At 41.3% G+C, this 17,790-nt stretch overlaps 1 protein-coding gene across 2 annotated transcripts in view; it reads left to right on the top strand.

The window, feature by feature from the left end:
• The window catches only part of LOC133461895 (serine/threonine-protein kinase PAK 2-like), a 21,602-nt gene extending 3,812 nt beyond the window's left edge, over positions 1-17,790 (top strand). The window contains exons 1-15 of one of the 2 annotated variants that reach the window (XM_061742899.1): positions 3,597-3,751; positions 6,039-6,229; positions 6,311-6,417; positions 9,213-9,360; positions 9,468-9,481; positions 9,577-9,678; positions 9,785-9,905; positions 10,014-10,077; positions 10,175-10,223; positions 11,094-11,206; positions 12,095-12,212; positions 13,111-13,210; positions 13,353-13,549; positions 15,053-15,190; positions 15,892-17,790. In XM_061742899.1, the coding sequence (XP_061598883.1) occupies positions 6,055-6,229; positions 6,311-6,417; positions 9,213-9,360; positions 9,468-9,481; positions 9,577-9,678; positions 9,785-9,905; positions 10,014-10,077; positions 10,175-10,223; positions 11,094-11,206; positions 12,095-12,212; positions 13,111-13,210; positions 13,353-13,549; positions 15,053-15,190; positions 15,892-15,978 (1,533 nt within the window). In that variant the 5' untranslated portion in view covers positions 3,597-3,751; positions 6,039-6,054 and the 3' untranslated portion in view covers positions 15,979-17,790. Of the gene's footprint in view, positions 1-3,596; positions 3,752-6,038; positions 6,230-6,310; positions 6,418-9,212; positions 9,361-9,467; positions 9,482-9,576; positions 9,679-9,784; positions 9,906-10,013; positions 10,078-10,174; positions 10,224-11,093; positions 11,207-12,094; positions 12,213-13,110; positions 13,211-13,352; positions 13,550-15,052; positions 15,191-15,891 lie in introns of those variants that run through there. The other variant, XM_061742898.1, reaches the window with a different exon arrangement.

Genomic DNA, 17,790 nt, shown 5'->3' with positions numbered 1-17,790 from the left:
TTTGTTCGGAGCTTCAGAGAACCAGATGCTCATATTACCTGAAGAGAGCACAGCTCAACCTTAAATTGCAACCAGTAAAACAAAACATTCAGCAGAAAGAGATAAAATGTGTAAAAATCTGATAAAAATTTCTTGTACTGTATGTCCTCCATGTGGTTGGGGTTGGCTGACTCCTTAAAGGAGCTTGAGGCCGGATTGTGGCAAGATTTATGAAAAAAATACGTATACATTTTAAGTTTTCTAGTAATAATGTCAGATGAAGCATTCCAAACCAAAAAGAATGAGCCCTCTAGTGTATCTCTCCGTTGCCTTGAACAGGCTGTGTGCTGCAAAATGTGCTGTAATTCGGTCCCGAATTTCCCGCGCTGGGCTGTGGATGTGACGTCACATGACGCTGCATGCGCGTTCTCCCCGTTCTCCCGTGCCGGCTTCACTGTTGGCTGCAGTACCCCCAACGGCCGTCGTGGTGAAGGGTGGCGCTAGAGAGTCTCATCTCTTAAAAGGAGCCTCATGCTCCTTTTAAAGAGCGATTTCCTCTTAAAATGAAACAAAAATATAAACAACAAACAAGACTCAGTTCTTTTACGTTTAACAATTTTAGTTTATTTGAAAAAACTGACCACTTTCTGTTCATACTAGCTCTTTAGAGGTCTCTGATATGTCCTGCTCAGTGATTGCAAGTCGGACCAGAACCAGCAACACTGTTCACAGTGCTCAGCTTAACTGAACCGCTCCGTGGGCTTAAACTGAACCAAACTGAGCAGCAGCTGTGGGGATGGTGATGTTTGCATGATTCAAATATGCGTGTAAACTCCTAACTCATCTCTCTGAGTCAATATGGACAGCTCATGGACACGTGTGAAAAGGCTTGGTCCCTTTTAGAAACGATGACTCGATGAAACGATTCTGTCTCAAACAAAGACAGAATACCCAAAATGGCAAAAAAAGACACATAAACCAACACATAAGGAATAAAATTATGATTTAAAGAGCCAACCAAGAAAAAAAATATCAGAGATGAAAATTAGAAGCTTCTATTAAGAGGTTACTGTGGGGGAAAAAACTATTTAGTCAGACACCAGTTGTGCAAGTTCTCCCACTTAAAAAGATAAGCGAGGCCTGTACTTTTCATCACAGTTATATCTCAACTAAAAAAATCCAGAAAATCCCATTGTCTTGATTTTTAAAGAATGTATTTGCAAATTATTGTGGAAAAAAAGTATTTGATCAATAACAAAATGTAATCTCAATACTTTGTTATATTCCCTGTGTTGGCAATGACAGAGGTCAAATTGTTTTCTGTAAGTCTTCACAAGGTTTTCACACACTGCTGCTGGTATTTTGGCCCGTTCCTCCATCAGATCTCCTCTAGAGCAGTGATGTTTTGGGGCTGTCGCTGGGCAACACGGACTTTCAACTCCCTCCAAATATTTTCTATGGGGTTGAGATCTGGAGACTGACTAGGCCACTACAGGACCTTGAAATATTTCTTACGAAGCCACTCCTTCGTTACCCGGGCGGTGTGTTTGAGATCATTGTCATGCTGAAAGACCCAGCCACGTTTCATCTTCAATGCCCTGCTGATGGAAGGAGGTTTTCACTCAAAATCTCACGATACATGGTGACATTCATTCTTTCCCTTACACGGATCAGTCGTCCTGGTCCCTTTGCAGAAAAACATCCCCAAAGCATGATGTTTCCACCCCCGTGCTTCACAGTAGGTTTGGTGTTCTGGATGAAACTCAGCTTTCTTTCTCCTCCAAAGTTGTGTTTCTACCAAAAAGTTCTATTTTGGTTTCATCTGACCGTATAACATTCTCCCAATCCTCTTCTGCATTATCCAAATGCTCTCTAGCAAACTTCAGACGGGCTTGGACATGTACTGGCTTCAGCAGGGGAAACGTCTGGCCCTGATCGTAGTGTGTTACTGATGGTTCCTCTGTTACTTTGGTCACAGCTCTCTGCAGGTCACTCACTAGGTCCCCATGTGGTTCTGGGATTTTTACTCACTGTTCTTGTGATCATTTTTACCCCACGGGGTGAGATCTTGCGTGGAGCCCCAGATGGAGGGAGATTATCAGTGTCTTGTATGTCTTCCATTTTTTAATAATTGCTCCCACAGTTGATTTCTTCACACCGAGCTGTTTACCTATTGCAGATTCAGTCTTCCCAGCAGGTGCAGGTCTACAATTTAGTTTTTCACATCCTTTGACAGCTCTTTGGTCTTGGCCATCGTGGAGTTTGGAGTGTGACTGTTTGAGGTTGTGGACAGGTGTCTTTTATACTGATAACCAGTTAAATCAGGTGACATTAATACAGATAACGAGTGGAGGACAGAGGAGCCTCTTAAAGAAGAAGTTACAGGTCTGTGAAAGACAGAAATCTTGCTTTTTTGTAGGTGACCAAATATTTATTTTACTGAGGGATTTACCAATTGATTCAGTAAAAGTCCTACAATGTGATTATCTGGATTCTTCCCCCCCATTCTGTCTCTCATAGTTGAAGTGAACCTATGATGAAAATTACAGGCCTCTCTCATCTTTTTAAGTGGGAGAACTTGCACAATTGGTGGCTGACTAAGTACTTTTCTGCCCCACTGTAGATGTGAACATTGTGCAAAAGCGGCCTGACTGCACACACGAACCACTTACAGAAACTGAATGTAATATTGTTCTGAAGTCTTTTCCCCCGAGCCCTCAAGTGATCAAGAGTATCTGTATTTATCTCATTGAGTCTTTAAAGCCACAGCTTATGTCAGTGATGAAGTTGCCAACTCAGCACCATGAGGGAAAATGTAAAAAAATTATAAAAATGCGTTGAGTCATCGACACTTATGAACCTCAATAGAAGGACTTGGATGTTATTTGTTGAGTGTCTAGCAGGAGAGTATGTGCTTTACTATTGTTTTCTTAACTCTGCGTATATATATGTCTCTCTCTCTCTCTCTCTCTCTCTCTCTCTCTCTCTCTCTCTCTATGTATATTTATTTTAATTCTATTTGCATTACTGTTTTTGTTGCTTTTGCAGATTTGACTATGCCAAAATGCAGTTGGGTTTCATTGCGTAATTTCTTTCTGCACTCGATATCGATCAATCTAACAGGAAAGAAATTGAAACACGTGAACATCTCAAGTTTCTGTTGATGAGATTATCTTTTGTTTATTTTAACTGTTATTTGTGTCAGTAGTCAGTCGTACAGGAGTTGATAGTACTGATGTGTGCACCTGCTGTCCTATTGAAAGTTGTACAGCCACGCTAAGTTTACAGTTTATAGAAAATGTTCACTTGAGCATCTGTGGGTGCGACTTTTCTGCGAGAGAGTGGGCCTGCCTGAAGCTACTGTGCATGTACATGTATGTGTGAGGAACAACACGCCCAGCCTGTGCAGCAGCCCCACAGCTAAGGAATTCCTAAAGTAAGGGATAACTTGTCTCAACGTGGCCCGCCGGCACCCAAAATTCAGACCAGCACACACGCCGCCTTTTGAAAATGCACATCAGCTTCAGAAGGGCTTTTATTTGATCCTGTCGGAGCGTGAACACACTCGTCCCGTCCGAGGTCTCTGAGGAATGAGGCAACCTGCTGAGACCTGCCCTGAGAGGTTGAAAAAGAGAGAACGCAGAGGGGATCAGGGTGCAGATAGAGCCGAGAGAATAAATGAGCACTAGGGAAAGCGGTGCACACATTCAGTAGGATTACGGCGGTATTTTCAGTGTTTACTTCTGTGAGACGCAGAAGAGACAACAAATAGGTGAGTACTCTGCAGCTAAGAATACACAAAGAGGTGTTAGGGGTGTAAAACATGCTTTTTTTTTTATAAGTGGACTTGTCTTTTGGTATGTGTGCTGTTTGTGTTGTTGTCTTTATTTAAGATAGAAAGAAAACATTACAAGTGCACTCCAAAAATTCATTTCTAAGAAAGTAAAAAAGTCTTGATTCTAGAAAGTGAGTTTTTGTCTGGTGACACCGTTTTCCTAGTTTAGAAATTCTAGTCAATAACCTTTTTCATACCCCGTTGGCAGAGTCATTTTTGGTTATTTTAAGACAATTTTGCTAGATTTTAGCAATATGAGGCTTATTTTTAGAAGTGCTGTTTTTATAGTGTTGGACAAAAATGTACCAGAAGGTGCAATATACTGTCTGTTTAAGCAAATGTACACGAAGGGGGAATTATATAGTTAAGTAAGTAAGTGGTTAAGTCTCTTCGGACTGGATATCACATGGAACTAATCTGGCTGTTTTTTTTCTTTTCTATTTTTAAATGACTACACAGGCTTGCTGTTATGCATATTTATTAGCGCTTTAAGGAAATAATACTTAATCCAGATGCAGATTGATGAGTGAAACCTCGAGTTCCCGATGTAGCATCAGAAGGAGGATAGGATGCTTGGAGTCAAAGCCATCTGTAATGACTCCTTACTGCAACATATACGTTCTCTGCAGGGATGAATACAGTATGATTGATTTGAATTGAAGCAAATGAGGTCTGCACATTTGCAGGAGGAGGGTGCAGGTGCAGGAGGAGTAGGCCAATGCCTACCTGAGCCACGTTTTTACTCTGTTTTATTACGAGCTGTGTCATATGGCGGTCAGACTCAGCAACTGAGGAAACCTCTGTTTGCTTCCTGTTTCCTGTCTGTGACGTCACCCAGCATGCGAGCAAGAAGCTCAGAGTGGTTCAAAGTGCTTGCTCTGCAAGCTTTTTGAAGATGAGTATTCGTGTGCGTCTGCACGCAAGTAAAGCATGTCTGCAATCTCAGTTTTTTTTTACCATATTTGGGTAGCAGGTGAAACGAGAGTATTTGCAGAGAATGAGAAGTGCTCTTATCAGTAAGTGATGTGGCAGTGGTAACAACTTGGCTGAAAATGTGAGTCTGCATTAGTGGGGGGGGGGGTTCTGCATCAACAAAAGTGAAAATGGAATTACAATTGCATAAATTGCAATTAGTTTATTTATAGTCATGAATTAATAACTTTGGAGCCCTTCTGTGCTCTTGGTAATTCATGCTGCTTGCATAATTATGATCTATGTACGTGAGGGTTATCATCATTTTAATGAATGTTTCAGACTTCGTACCACATAAACTTTAACTTTCACTTGATTTTTTTATTATTTTAAGGGGTAAATTTGATGTACGATTAATACCTTTGGTAAAAATGAACTTTAAAGGCCATATTTTTTACCTCAAAACCCACATCAGAGTGAAATCCTCATCTTTGACATTTTGCTTAATTTGCTGACGGCAGCACAAAGCTGTATGAGCTGATTTTGAAGATAATCCCACCACAAGGAGGAGGGCAGTGGGGTGGAGATGCTGACTCCACCCTGTAAAAGCAGCTGCTATGAACAGACGTGCGATGCCACGCTTTGAAAAAGGAGCTTTTGTGGGGGGCCTCTTTGATGCTTAGACCGAGACGTGTGCCGCGTCTCGGTCTAAGCATTCATTAAGACCTCGGAAACTGTTTGAAACAATGATGTGATGGAGAATCCTTTGAAAATTTGAGAGGCTGCGTTTGAGACTTCACCTTGAAGGTTGATAACGAAACGGATCATGTGACCGAGCTTCTTGGCAGCCGTAGAAGTGAAACTGAGTAATTTTAGTGACTGAGCAGGTCCAGCTCAATTCAAGTCAAGATTATTCGTTGGTCTTAAATCCTCCCCCTTTTACTCCCATTGCCACACCATTCTCTTCTCTCTCTTCTGCCTCTTTTCCTTCCTCATTCATATGCAACCGTGAACGAGACTCAGCATGTCAGGTTGCCCATACAGTTGTGCTTCCTGTTCATTTTGGACTCCTTTCCTTTCATCACACACCTCTGGACCTCAGACTGCTGCACGGATGGATTAGTTAGGTCTCTGTCAGTTGGTTTTTTTCCCCCCTGTGAGTTTAAGCTAAGCTTGTATGCATGTGCAGTTTTCAGTGTAATGCAATGCTTGGTCCAGTATTGTGAAACATCCCAAAAAAAACAGGAACCAGTTTTTTTTTTTTTTTTAAATAAACATGCTGCTCGTCCGCTAAATGTTCGCATCTCTGCAGGTGAACGTGTGTGTAGATGTGTGACAGCGGAGTTTGTCAGGACAAGCCCCCCGCCCCCCCTGTCAGGATGAGCAGCCAAGGAGGAGCCAAGGACAGCCAGTCAAACAATCACAACTCTCGGCCGCTGCCGTCGGTACCCGAGGAAAGGAAGTCCAAAAACAAGATCAAGTCCATGTTTGTCTCAGAGAAAGGTGAGATGTGGAGAGAGTGCATTCCTGAACGTTCATGAGAGTGGGCTCGGATGACAAACACTTTGTGCACTTTCCCTGCAGGAGGCAGAAAGAAAGACAAAGATAAGGACAGGCCTGAGATCTCCTCTCCTTCCGACTTCGAACACACCATCCATGTGGGTTTTGACGCCGTTACCGGAGAGTTTACTGTAAGTATCGAATGCATGGTGTGATGGGGTCTTATTGCAAGACACCGTCCAGTTTAAATACTTGCTGGGTTCTTGTTCTGTGGGTTTTCTCTGATATAAACATCCAAAACTCACCATAGGTGTGATTGTGAGCGTGGCAGACTGCTGACTCGTCAACGGTTTACCCCACATTTTCATCCTGCAATAGTTTAGACTCCAACTCCCCCGTGACCCTGACTGGGAAGAAGCGGGGAGAAGTGGCTGATTGGCCTCCAACCAGAAGGTTACCAGATCGATCTCCAGCCCAGTCACATCCCAAACTGTCCCTTGGTTGGACGAGGTAGCCTACAACCCGGCATCCTCCTCTCCTGTCTGTCTCCAGTTTATGCCAAATCAATATCTGGAACATGCTCATCTGCTGTGGCAACTCCTAAAAAAACAAGAGGGAAAATAAGTTCCTTTTGCTGGATTCTCAAGAGATTTTCAAAACCATGACAGAGTGAATCTCTTGAAGTGCTGGTGCTAGACCCAGTTCCAAACAGGTTCTACAAAGAACTGGGTTGCTTTTCCACTGGTTGTAGGGCCAGGGACCTACGTCATTTATGGCATCACCAAAGCAGAAGCAGGAAATCTGTAAAATGAGCACAAATCCCCCAAAACAACAGCTAGGAAAATGAATTTGGGTATGTGCAGACGCTGATCCTGGCCCTGAAAAATCTTGCTTGGAGTTCAGATTCGACTTCACGCAACTTTCAGCCATTAACATCCTGGTAACCCTTTCAAAGTTCTCCTTAACCTCAGCTGTTGACCAGAGAGCAATTTCCTCTTTACTCCACTGATGCTTCAATTTAGCTTGCACAGTTTTGTTCTTTGCTGTTGAAACTAAACTAGACTAAACTCACAGAGGTTGTTTTGAGTGAGGTGGTTCCTTTGTTTTGCATGGTTTCAATAATCACGCCCCCCGCCTGTGACGTAGCAGTTCTTGCATCTGGTTCAGGAAGGGGTTTTTTTTGCGTAGCAACAGTATTCTTGGCACTGACTCTGTGGCCGGCGGTGGAAAGGCACAGTAGCACCAAAGTAGCCCTGGAAAAAGCCTTTTATTCTGCTTGTGGCCAAGGTACCGTAGTGTGAACCAATCAGCATCCCACGCTGGCAGTAACAAGCTCCTGGCTCCTCATGGGGTCACCACCACACCGATGCCATGGAAATATACTGTCTTGTTGCCAGTACTCGAGTTGTAAAAAAAAAATCAGGGGGGATGGTGGATTTTATCATATGGGGACAGATAATTTGTGCTGATTACAAATAATATAATATATTACAAATAATAGCACTGACCAAAACACCTGCAGAAATACTGCAGGAATGACATAGCAGCAGTTAAATGCAGCCTTCTGTAAGCTTTAAATACCCACTGGGCTTACATCAAATACATCAAAACACAACAATAAAAAACTGTTTTCTGAACTTATCAATATGACTCTGTCCTTCACAGGATAAGTAAAATGGATCACTGCAAAAACTCTAAATAAGAATATTTGTTCTATTTCTAGTTAAAATTTCTCATTTCAGTAAAAAATCTTATTACACTTAAAACAGGACTCATCACTGGAAAAAAACAACAATTTTCACCTGTTTCAAGTAGACTTTCACTTGAAATAAGTAGAAAAATCTGCCAGGGGAACAATATTTTTTTTGCTTGTAATAAGAAGATAAATCTTGTTCCACTGGCAGATTTTTCTACTTATTTCAAGTGAAAATTTACTTGAAACAGGTGAAAATTGTCAAATAAGTTATTTTTATGGTGTTATTTTTCTGGTGATGACTCTAAATGTTGAAATAGCAGTAAAACCACATTCATTGATGAAATGACATAAGGGATGGAAAGGGGGGATGGCAGTTTTACAGGGGGGATGATTTTGACCATTTTTATTTCAGGGGGGATGCCATCCCCCCTCATCCCCCTTCAACTCGAGTACTGCTTGTTGCTCATTGGAGGGAATGGAATACTGGATGCATTTACAGAAGTTTAAATCAACCAATGAAATGAACTGAGAATGTTTTTTTTAAATCCATCCATCCATTATTTATACTTGCTTCTTTCTTCTTTGGGTCGCAGGGCTCTGCTGGAGCCTATCCCACCACTATCTGAGTGAAAACCAGGGTTAAACCCTGAGCAAGTCTGTCTAATAAATGGATCTCATTAATATTAATATAAACATACCCGTTGAAATGTTTGCATTTTTAGAACAAGTTTAGCGTGCACTGGAAATGTGTGTTAATGCACATGCAGAGTTAATGCATACTCTTATATTTCTTTTAAGATCTGTGTTGTCTGAAGCAGTTAGAATTTGAGAACTGTGGCTTCACTTGGCCTGTCAGATGAATCTACTTGGATGTTTTGGAGCTTTTTTTTGGGGTGGAAAAACTCTTTGAGGGTTTTTTTTTTTCATTATTTTCTTCTTTCCATGTGAAAGGAAGAACTACAGTTGATATTCCAGAGAATTCAATCTGATGAAAGAGGGAAAACCCCAGGAATTTCCTGTTGTGTTACTCTGTGATCTGTTGGCCAGTCGTGCCGTCGTTTCACACCATCCCTATTTAAAGTGAGGGTTGTAAATCTTATCCTTCAACTCGTGGAATCTGAGAGTTGGAAAACAGGTTGACGGCTTGTTTATTTCAGATTGATAGATTTACTATTGTGCAAAAGTTGACACGTGGCTGCACGAGCTTCTCGAGCTCGTATCGTGTTCCTGTTCCTTGTTGAAGAGATAAACATCGGCTAATGTGTTGCGTGCATCCGTGTTTTTGTGCAGGGCATGCCGGAGCAGTGGGCCCGGCTCCTTCAGACCTCCAACATCAGTAAATCGGAGCAGAAACAGAACCCTCAGGCCGTCCTCGACATTCTCAAGTTCTACGACTCCACCAGTGGAAAACAGAAATACCTCAGTGTTTCCGCCTCAGGTCAGTTTTCACTCCGTCAGCGGATAAAAGTCCAGTTTTGTAAACGTGTAGATCCTCTCAGACTGTTCTCCTTACCCTTTTCTCCTCTGCTGTTTTGTCTCTTTCAGATAAAGACCAGTCAGTGAGTGGCCTCATGAATCATTTCTGAATAATTGACGATTCTTTTTCGATTTATAATTCTAACATTGTTTTATTGGTGCACGTTTGCTGCTGCAGCCGGGTACTGCTACTTCTCCATCTGGTAAAGATGCAGACGATGAGGATGATGATGACACACCACCTCCAGTTGTGGCACCACGGCCCGAACACACAAAATCAGTCAGTTTCGCTTTAAAAAAATGTTTTCCCTGTTTTGATAACAAAAGTAACATGAAGTTTTGAATGCAGTAAATTCACATCGTTTGTTCTTCCTTTGCTTTGCAAGGTATATACGAGGTCGGTTATTGACCCACTGCCACCTCCAGAGGTGGACAGTTCCAAGGCGGCAGACAAGAAGAAAAACAAGGGAGGAAAGATGACCGATGAGGAGATCATGGAGAAACTAAGTATGTAAAACACACTGGCAGATGTGCAGAGGAAATTACACATCACAGGCGGCGCCACACTCCATCTGTGTCCACTTAACTTAACTGTTTTCTTTTAATGATTATCAGGGAGCATTGTCAGTATTGGAGATCCCAAGAAAAAATACACCCGCTATGAAAAGATTGGCCAAGGGTGAGTGAAAGTTTCTGCCCGCGCAACTTCCAAAATGTGTCTTGACATTTAAGATGTAAAACTTTTGTTTTTTTTGTTGTTTTTTTTTCACTTTCAGGGCGTCCGGCACCGTTTACACAGCCATAGATGTCGCCACAGGACAAGAAGTGAGTAGACCTTATCTTGCATGTCTGCTGTTACAGAATACTTTAATCTCGTTTCCATGACGATGCTGGGCTGAGCATCGAAAACCAAAGATTGGAATATTGTTGAAAGAATTCATGCAATTTTAAATATTTCTATCAGCAGTCCAGTCTTACCACAGAACTGCTTGTCTATGAAAAGAGAAAATAATCACGGTATTATCATTTAAAACCATTATTTATTATTTTAAACAATTTCATTATGTTGCATTTATTGAATTTAACACAAAGACATGGACATTTTCATGACGGACTTCAATTTATGACTAAATAAAAATGTTTCAGGCCAACATGACAAATACTAGTAGAGCTGCTCCAAAACATTTTAAAACATTTTAAAAATGCAGTGACCTTGATATTACTCAAATAAATATTTTAATGTAAGACGGATAGTGAGGTTGGGATTATTCCAAGTGGCCAAGCAGAGTCTATTCCTGTAGTGTACACATGATTCAGAGCATGAAACCAAATATGCATTTCTTGATTACACTGTTTTTATGAGCTTCAGGAACCAAAATGAATATTTAAATTATTTCTTAACACAAGCAGTGGTAGGGAGTTGCTTTCTTTTACCCAAAAGATATTTTCCCCTCAGATTTTGGCTTTTTTTCCACAGCAGACAGTTTAACACGTCACAGGAAGAATGACTGAAGTTACTGTTCATGTTGGATTCAGGGTGCAGGAGTAGCAGGCCGCCTGTCATCGGTCTCTCGGGACGCTATAGTTGACTTCTTCAACTGTTCTTTTCCTACTATTGTTTGTCTCCAGCTTTGAGGGAGTCACAAGTATGTCTCTGCGTTCATCAGCACGTTTACAGGAGTCTGTTCTCTGCAGGTGGCCATCAAACAGATCAACTTGCAGAAGCAGCCGAAGAAAGAGCTGATCATCAACGAGATCCTGGTCATGAAGGAGCTGAAGAACCCCAACATCGTCAACTTCGTGGACAGGTAACTCTAACACATCCCACACTTTCAAGAACACAGTTGTATTTTATCCCCGGTTTTTTCCAATTATATCACCCAGTGCTCCTACCTAAGTAACAGTCCTGGGCATTGCCATCCTCTACCAACCCCGGGAGGGCCCTGCACTGAGCTCAGGTCTCCTCCTTAACCTGAGGAGTGAGCAGGCCGCATCTTTTCACCAGACAGGGTGGGGTTTCTCCGGCCGAACGTAGCGCGTGGAAGGATCACGTTATTCCGGCCAGATCCCCCCCCACCCCATCTGGCGCCCCGGCTGGCCAGAGGGGGCATGTGTAGCCCAGGACTGTGTGCATGTTTTTGTGAGGGTAGCTCACACTAGCTACCCAGGGGAACACGGGGAGAACATGCAAACTCCACACAGAAAGATCCTTTAACCAACCCCACCCAGGGTGTGGGCAGTGAAGTCATGGGGGAACTAACATGCACTTCAGCACCCACAGCGTCCCCGGCGGGAATCGAACCCAGGACCTTCTTGCTGTGAGACGGCTGTACTACCTGCTGCGCCACCGTGCCCCCCCACAGTTGTATTTTTGTTTTATTTAACCAGGATGGGCCTTGAGTTAGGAAAAAAACAAACTTCCTGGCAACGCCGCCATTTAAAACACCAAAAACGTAGGAATACTACACCACATTATGACATCTTCAGCTGGACAAAATTCTTTCGTTTGACTGGCGCCTTCAGATTTTTGTCGCTCGGACGATTTCAAACAAATCAACTCCAGCAAGTGGGTGAAGACCAAAAAGTAGTTTTCTTATGGCAGACCGTCCCACCTGAGCTTGCGCTGGAGTGACTTATGAATGAATTTATGAATGAATTTACTTCCGATTCAGTTGCACGAATGTCTGTGTCTTCAGTTTCCTTGTTGGTGATGAGCTTTATGTGGTGATGGAGTACCTCGCCGGTGGATCTCTAACCGACGTTGTGACGGAGACGTGCATGGACGAGGCTCAGATCGGTGCCGTCTGCAGAGAGGTAGGATTAGCACTGCCCACAAAGTGCAGTTTTTGTCACGTAATTTCACTGTAAAATGATTTAATGATTAAGTTATGCAGCAACACTAATAGGGCTGGGCGATATGGACCAAAAGTCATATCTCGATATTTTCTAGCTGAATGGCGATACTCGATATATATCAATATTTTTTCTGTGCCATAATTGGGGTTTCCCCCAAAGCATTATAGCATAGCATCTCTGTTAGCTTCATTTTTTTCTGAGGCAAACCCTTAAAAAAACAGTCAGTTTTAATACAAAGCCTCGTGCCAAATGTCACACAGGTTCCTTTATTACCAGAGGTCTGCACAATATCAAAATGTATAAAACAAATGAAATAAAAATAAACTGCCTGCATATATAGAATAAAAATGCTTCTTGAATAAAATAAAACAAATATCCCTTTCCTGCATAACAATTAAATTAAAATACACTGCAATTAATACAATGTAGACAGTAACAGGCAAACTTTTCACTGAGGTTGACAGTTGTGCAAATAACAAAACATTTGTGCAAATCTCAAATAAAACATGTAAACAGATATTGCATCTCTTTGAGCAAATCTCAAATAATTACAACAAGTCAACTACTGTACATTTTACAGATTTTGTGCCAGGAAAACTAACCTGTCAACACTGTCAGGTTTCAGCACACAAAGGTATTTTTTTGCCAGCACGAGGGATCAGCGTTGATGTACAGTCAATTTGTCACAAAATAAGCTATATCGATATAAACGATATTGTCTCGTACCATATCGCGTTTGAAAATATATCGATGTATATTAAAATCTCGATATATCGCCCAGCCCTGAACACTAATATATTCTTATTTATTTACAGTTCTTGTGTGTTTACTGAGTTTTGAGTTTCTCTGTGCTCAGGTCCTTCAGGCTCTGGAGTTTCTCCATGCCAACCAGGTCATCCACAGAGACATCAAGAGTGACAACGTGCTCCTGGGGATGGATGGATCAGTCAAACTCAGTAAGGAAACCCACCCACAAACAAGCACACAACATGATAACGCATTATTGTGTATATATATCAGACTTCACATGTATCTGTAGTAATAACCATCTCCACCTCTTCTTCTTCTTTCTTTTTTTTTTGTTGTCTCTCATTGCAGCTGACTTCGGGTTCTGTGCTCAGATCACCCCTGAGCAGAGCAAGCGCAGCACCATGGTGGGGACTCCGTACTGGATGGCCCCAGAGGTGGTGACCAGGAAAGCCTACGGACCCAAAGTGGACATCTGGTCTCTGGGGATCATGGCCATAGAGATGGTGGAGGGAGAGCCTCCGTATCTGAACGAGAATCCTCTCAGGGTGAGTGATGGGCCTCCAGCATCCCGTATACTGTATCTTTAGATACAGTAGCTGCAGTTGATCCTGTTTTATATTCTGGTTAAACTGGTTAGTTTTATTAAATACTAAAAAGTTTAGTTTTTTTTTCCCTTCCATTCAACTTTTTTGTTTGGGTGAAATGTGTCACTTTTAAAAATGTGATAATCGTTTTACTAATGTGATCATTCACATTAATAACCAGCCGTTTCTGCTTCTGGAGATGAAGGAGCTTGACCAATTAAAGTTAACTGGAACGATAAATCACGACTTGCACAAAGGTTTTGACAGTTTTCTCACGCGTTGATGACGGCATTATTGATGGCAGCGTGCCTGTTTCTGTGCACTACTTTGATCCAGTCAGAAACATCACCATAAATAACTCCCAACACACTTGAATCCTGCCAAACTGCAAGAGTTATTTATCATCTTCTTTTTTTTTATTATGAATTGGTACAAAAAAAATCTTTATGCTTCCCAAATGAGCGACCTCTGACTTCAGTTATCTCTGACCTCTCCTAGAACGCCACCGTGTGGTTGAAAGTTATCATTACAAGTTAAATGTCACTAACTAGTGATGACTGATGTTTTATTTACTCAGCTCCCTCTTTGCTAGAGCCAGTTGTACATTTTTAACAGGTGGTAGATTATTTTAAATAATTGACATTTTGTGATACATGATTTTTTTTTTGTATTTGAAGATAAATACATCCACAGCTTGTTTGCATGGTGCTAATTTAAGAATAATAATGATTGCAGTTCTTTTCCTTTTTTTTTAATAATTTGAAAGTTTAATGTTACAAGTGCACATTTTTTTTATTAAAAAACTGAAGCTATGGAGCAGAGAGAGCACACTAGTTTTTGACCGTGTTTGCACTGGAATATTATCGTTTGGTTCATGAACTCTACATTTTTTTCCCTTTTTTATAACAAGGAAGTTACTGTTGAAACGTGCGTCAGCTACACGCCCGGGCTCTGCAGCTTTAGTGGGCATTTGCAGGAAATAGACAGAGCTGCACTAACACTCTACATCCAACATTCCCTCCGCCAACCTGATTTCAACAGTTATTTTAATATTTTAGTTACTGAGTTGGATGTTGTATTAAAAATGTTAATCAGACAATATCAGCTGCAAAACTGCCAAACACTCCACCGTGAGAACATATTTGCACCAGTATGGAAACTTGATCAACGTAAGCACAGTAGAAGGTTAATCTCAGCGTTTAATTCTAATTAGGTGCCTAGAAAAGCTTTACATAACCACAGGCATGGTGGTATTTAAAAAAAGAAAAGAAAAAGTGTTTCTGTCACACTGCTTCTAAGTGATTTTTTTTTTTTTTTAAGTATCTATGAATTTTATTAGATAAAAACTGTTCCTGTGAAACTAAATGCTTATATATTTGGTAGAGATACATTTCCTATGTGATGGATGCCCAGTCAAGATTACATTGCACTGCTGTCTAACCAGGCGTGTGTTCTGGTTTTAAGGCTTTGTATCTGATCGCCACCAACGGGACTCCTGAGCTCCAGAGCCCCGAGAAGCTGTCTCCCGTCTTCAAGGACTTCCTGTCTCGCTGTCTGGAGATGGACGTGGAGAAACGAGGTTCAGGGAGAGAACTGCTGCAGGTAAAGCAAACCCGTACCCTCAGACTGTCTACCCACATGAATAACTTCTGTTTAAAAAATACCTGAGTGATGAAAGTGACAATAAAAGTTAAGGTGCTCCTGCCCTTTTTTGGGTTTTTTAAAGTAATACTAGTTATTGAACACAAATGAAGAGCTTCTGCTAAGTAATCCTCTTCTCATCCTTTCATGATTTTACTTTGTGTTCTTACTTATTGGAGAGGACTAGACAAGACGTGTTAAACCGCTGTGGTTTGTGGGTAACCTGTATCTCTAGTGATTTTTACACTCGTACAATGGTCGTTATGGATATTGTTGTTTTTATCATGAGATTCCTCTTAATAATATACACAAGAACGTTAAATATACATGTGGAAACCTTATATTTAACCAGATTTAGAGGTGTCCTTAAGTAACAGAACATGTTAAAAGTAAATAAAGGCATTTTTAAGTTTTCATAATGAGATTTTGGTCACAGAATAGAAGATTTCTGTGGAATTTGTGAAGTTTTGGTGACCCGAGGTTGGTAGACTTTTGAAATATCACTGCCTTTATACCGAAGAGAGAGAGAGCAGAATTTATTTAGGTCATGGTTTTGGATGTGCACGAGTCATTAATAGTTTATATTGTTCATTCTGGAAAGGATGTTTCTTTGTCAACTCTTAATATTTTATGTTTGCATGTCTCTCTCTGCCCGTTTGCAGCATCCGTTCCTGAAGCTGGCCAAACCTCTTTCCAGCCTCACTCCTCTCATCCTGGCGGCCAAGGAGGCCATGAAGAGCAACCGCTAAATCCCAGTCTCCAGGGGCTAAATCCCAGTCTCCAGGGGCTAAATCCCAGTCTCCAGGGGCTAAATCCCAGTCTCCAGGGGCTAAATCCCAGTCTCCAGGGGCTAAATCCCAGTCTCCAGGGGTGAAATCCCAGTCTCCAGGGGCTAAATCCCAGTCTCCAGGGATATAACTCCCAGTCTCCAGGGATATAACTCCCAGTCTCCAGGGATATAACTCCCAGTCTCCAGGGATATAACTCCCAGTCTCCAGGGATATAACTCCCAGTCTCCAGGGATATAACTCCCAGTCTCCAGGGATATAACTCCCAGTCTCCAGGGATATAACTCCCAGTCTCCAGGGATATAGATCCCAGTCTCCAAGGACTTAATCCCTGTCTCCGAGGACTAAACTCCAGTCTCTTGAGGACTGTAGGAACATTCCGGTCTACATCTCATGACTCCTTGCTAGTTTGTTTTTAGTTTTTCTACTTATGAAATGCTGCTCCATCCTTCCAAGTGTCCTTGTTCTGATAACTTTATCCGTCTTCCTTTGTGCCTTGTTCCAAAGCTACACTCAGCCAAAGTGGGTTCTGTTTGTTGCAACCACAGTTTTCGTGTGTTGTGACGCATCAGGGATGCAGGGATGCAGGGATGCACTGCTGTCTTAGACACATTGCACATCAAAAGCCACATTTAAAAAGAATACACTTGTTGTCATTTGTTATTGCTAAAATATGTTGGACTTTTAGAGCTAAAGTGTAAATCTAAACGAGGGAACACTTTAGGAAACTTGTCTTTAAGTTCCAGGGATCGGTCCGACTCATTTTCAAGCCCGTCTGTGGTTACGTGTGTCAACTTCAATGGGTTTGAATATGTTGTGGAAAGTTGGGGGGTGCTAACATTGGGCTGGACTGTGACCTGAATCTGACTGAAAATCAGATAATTTCAGTAAATGGCAGCATTTAAAAGTAGTTTTTTTTCTTTTTAGTCTCTCTTTTAATTCGTATCTGGAATTTCTCATTATTTTTCTATTGATAAATGAAAATCTCTGGATAATATGTGTGTCTGAACCCCTCAGACATCAAAATGGTGGTGGACGTCATACACCTCTATAAATCTCTCCATGGAGACGCCACATATGCAAACTCATCTGTTTTTACTGCATGATCTTTTTTTTTTCCTTTTTCCTTTTAAAGCCAAAGGGATACATTCTGGGATAAACGCTGGTTTATCCCAGAGACGAGGTCTGTCTTGCTTGTCCTGTTCGTCTCAGCGGTAGACTCCTTGTTGTTGGTCTTTTAGTTTTGTAAAAAAAATTTGTTGTATGAAATTGTTCTAAACTGGAGGAAGCAGTTTTGTAGTTTTTTGTATATTGTGAGATGTCCTGTACTTTCAAACAGCCGATAATATGTATGGTTGTTTTAATATTTGTAACTAACACAGTGGGAGACAGTTTTTAATATTTTACTTGATTTTTATTTTTAAATCAGTGTACGTCTGTGTACTGATTGGTCTTCGGTTCCCAACATTGTGCAGTTATGGACTCAAAACCATCTAATGGGCTAATAATCTGGAATCTGCTGAGTGATTTAACCTGATTTGATTAAGGAAACATTACAAATCCTTTTTCCAATAAAAGCACTTCTCAGCTTGGGATCAAACCGGAAACCTAGATGAAACACGATCCTCCGGCGGCCAGAGTTGGATGAGGTTTTCTTTATTATTTCATGAAAACAATTTCAATCATTGAATACGACTTGAAGTATTTACAACCCTGAATCAGAAAAGATGAGACTGTAAGAATCCAAATAATAAAAGAAATCCCTGATTCTAA

The sequence above is a fragment of the Cololabis saira genome, chromosome 16 (assembly GCF_033807715.1).
Source record: "Cololabis saira isolate AMF1-May2022 chromosome 16, fColSai1.1, whole genome shotgun sequence".
Taxonomy (NCBI): Eukaryota; Metazoa; Chordata; class Actinopteri; order Beloniformes; family Belonidae; genus Cololabis; species Cololabis saira.
The sequence above is the reverse complement of the archived record's forward strand: the minus strand, read 5'-3'. Positions and strand labels throughout refer to the sequence as shown.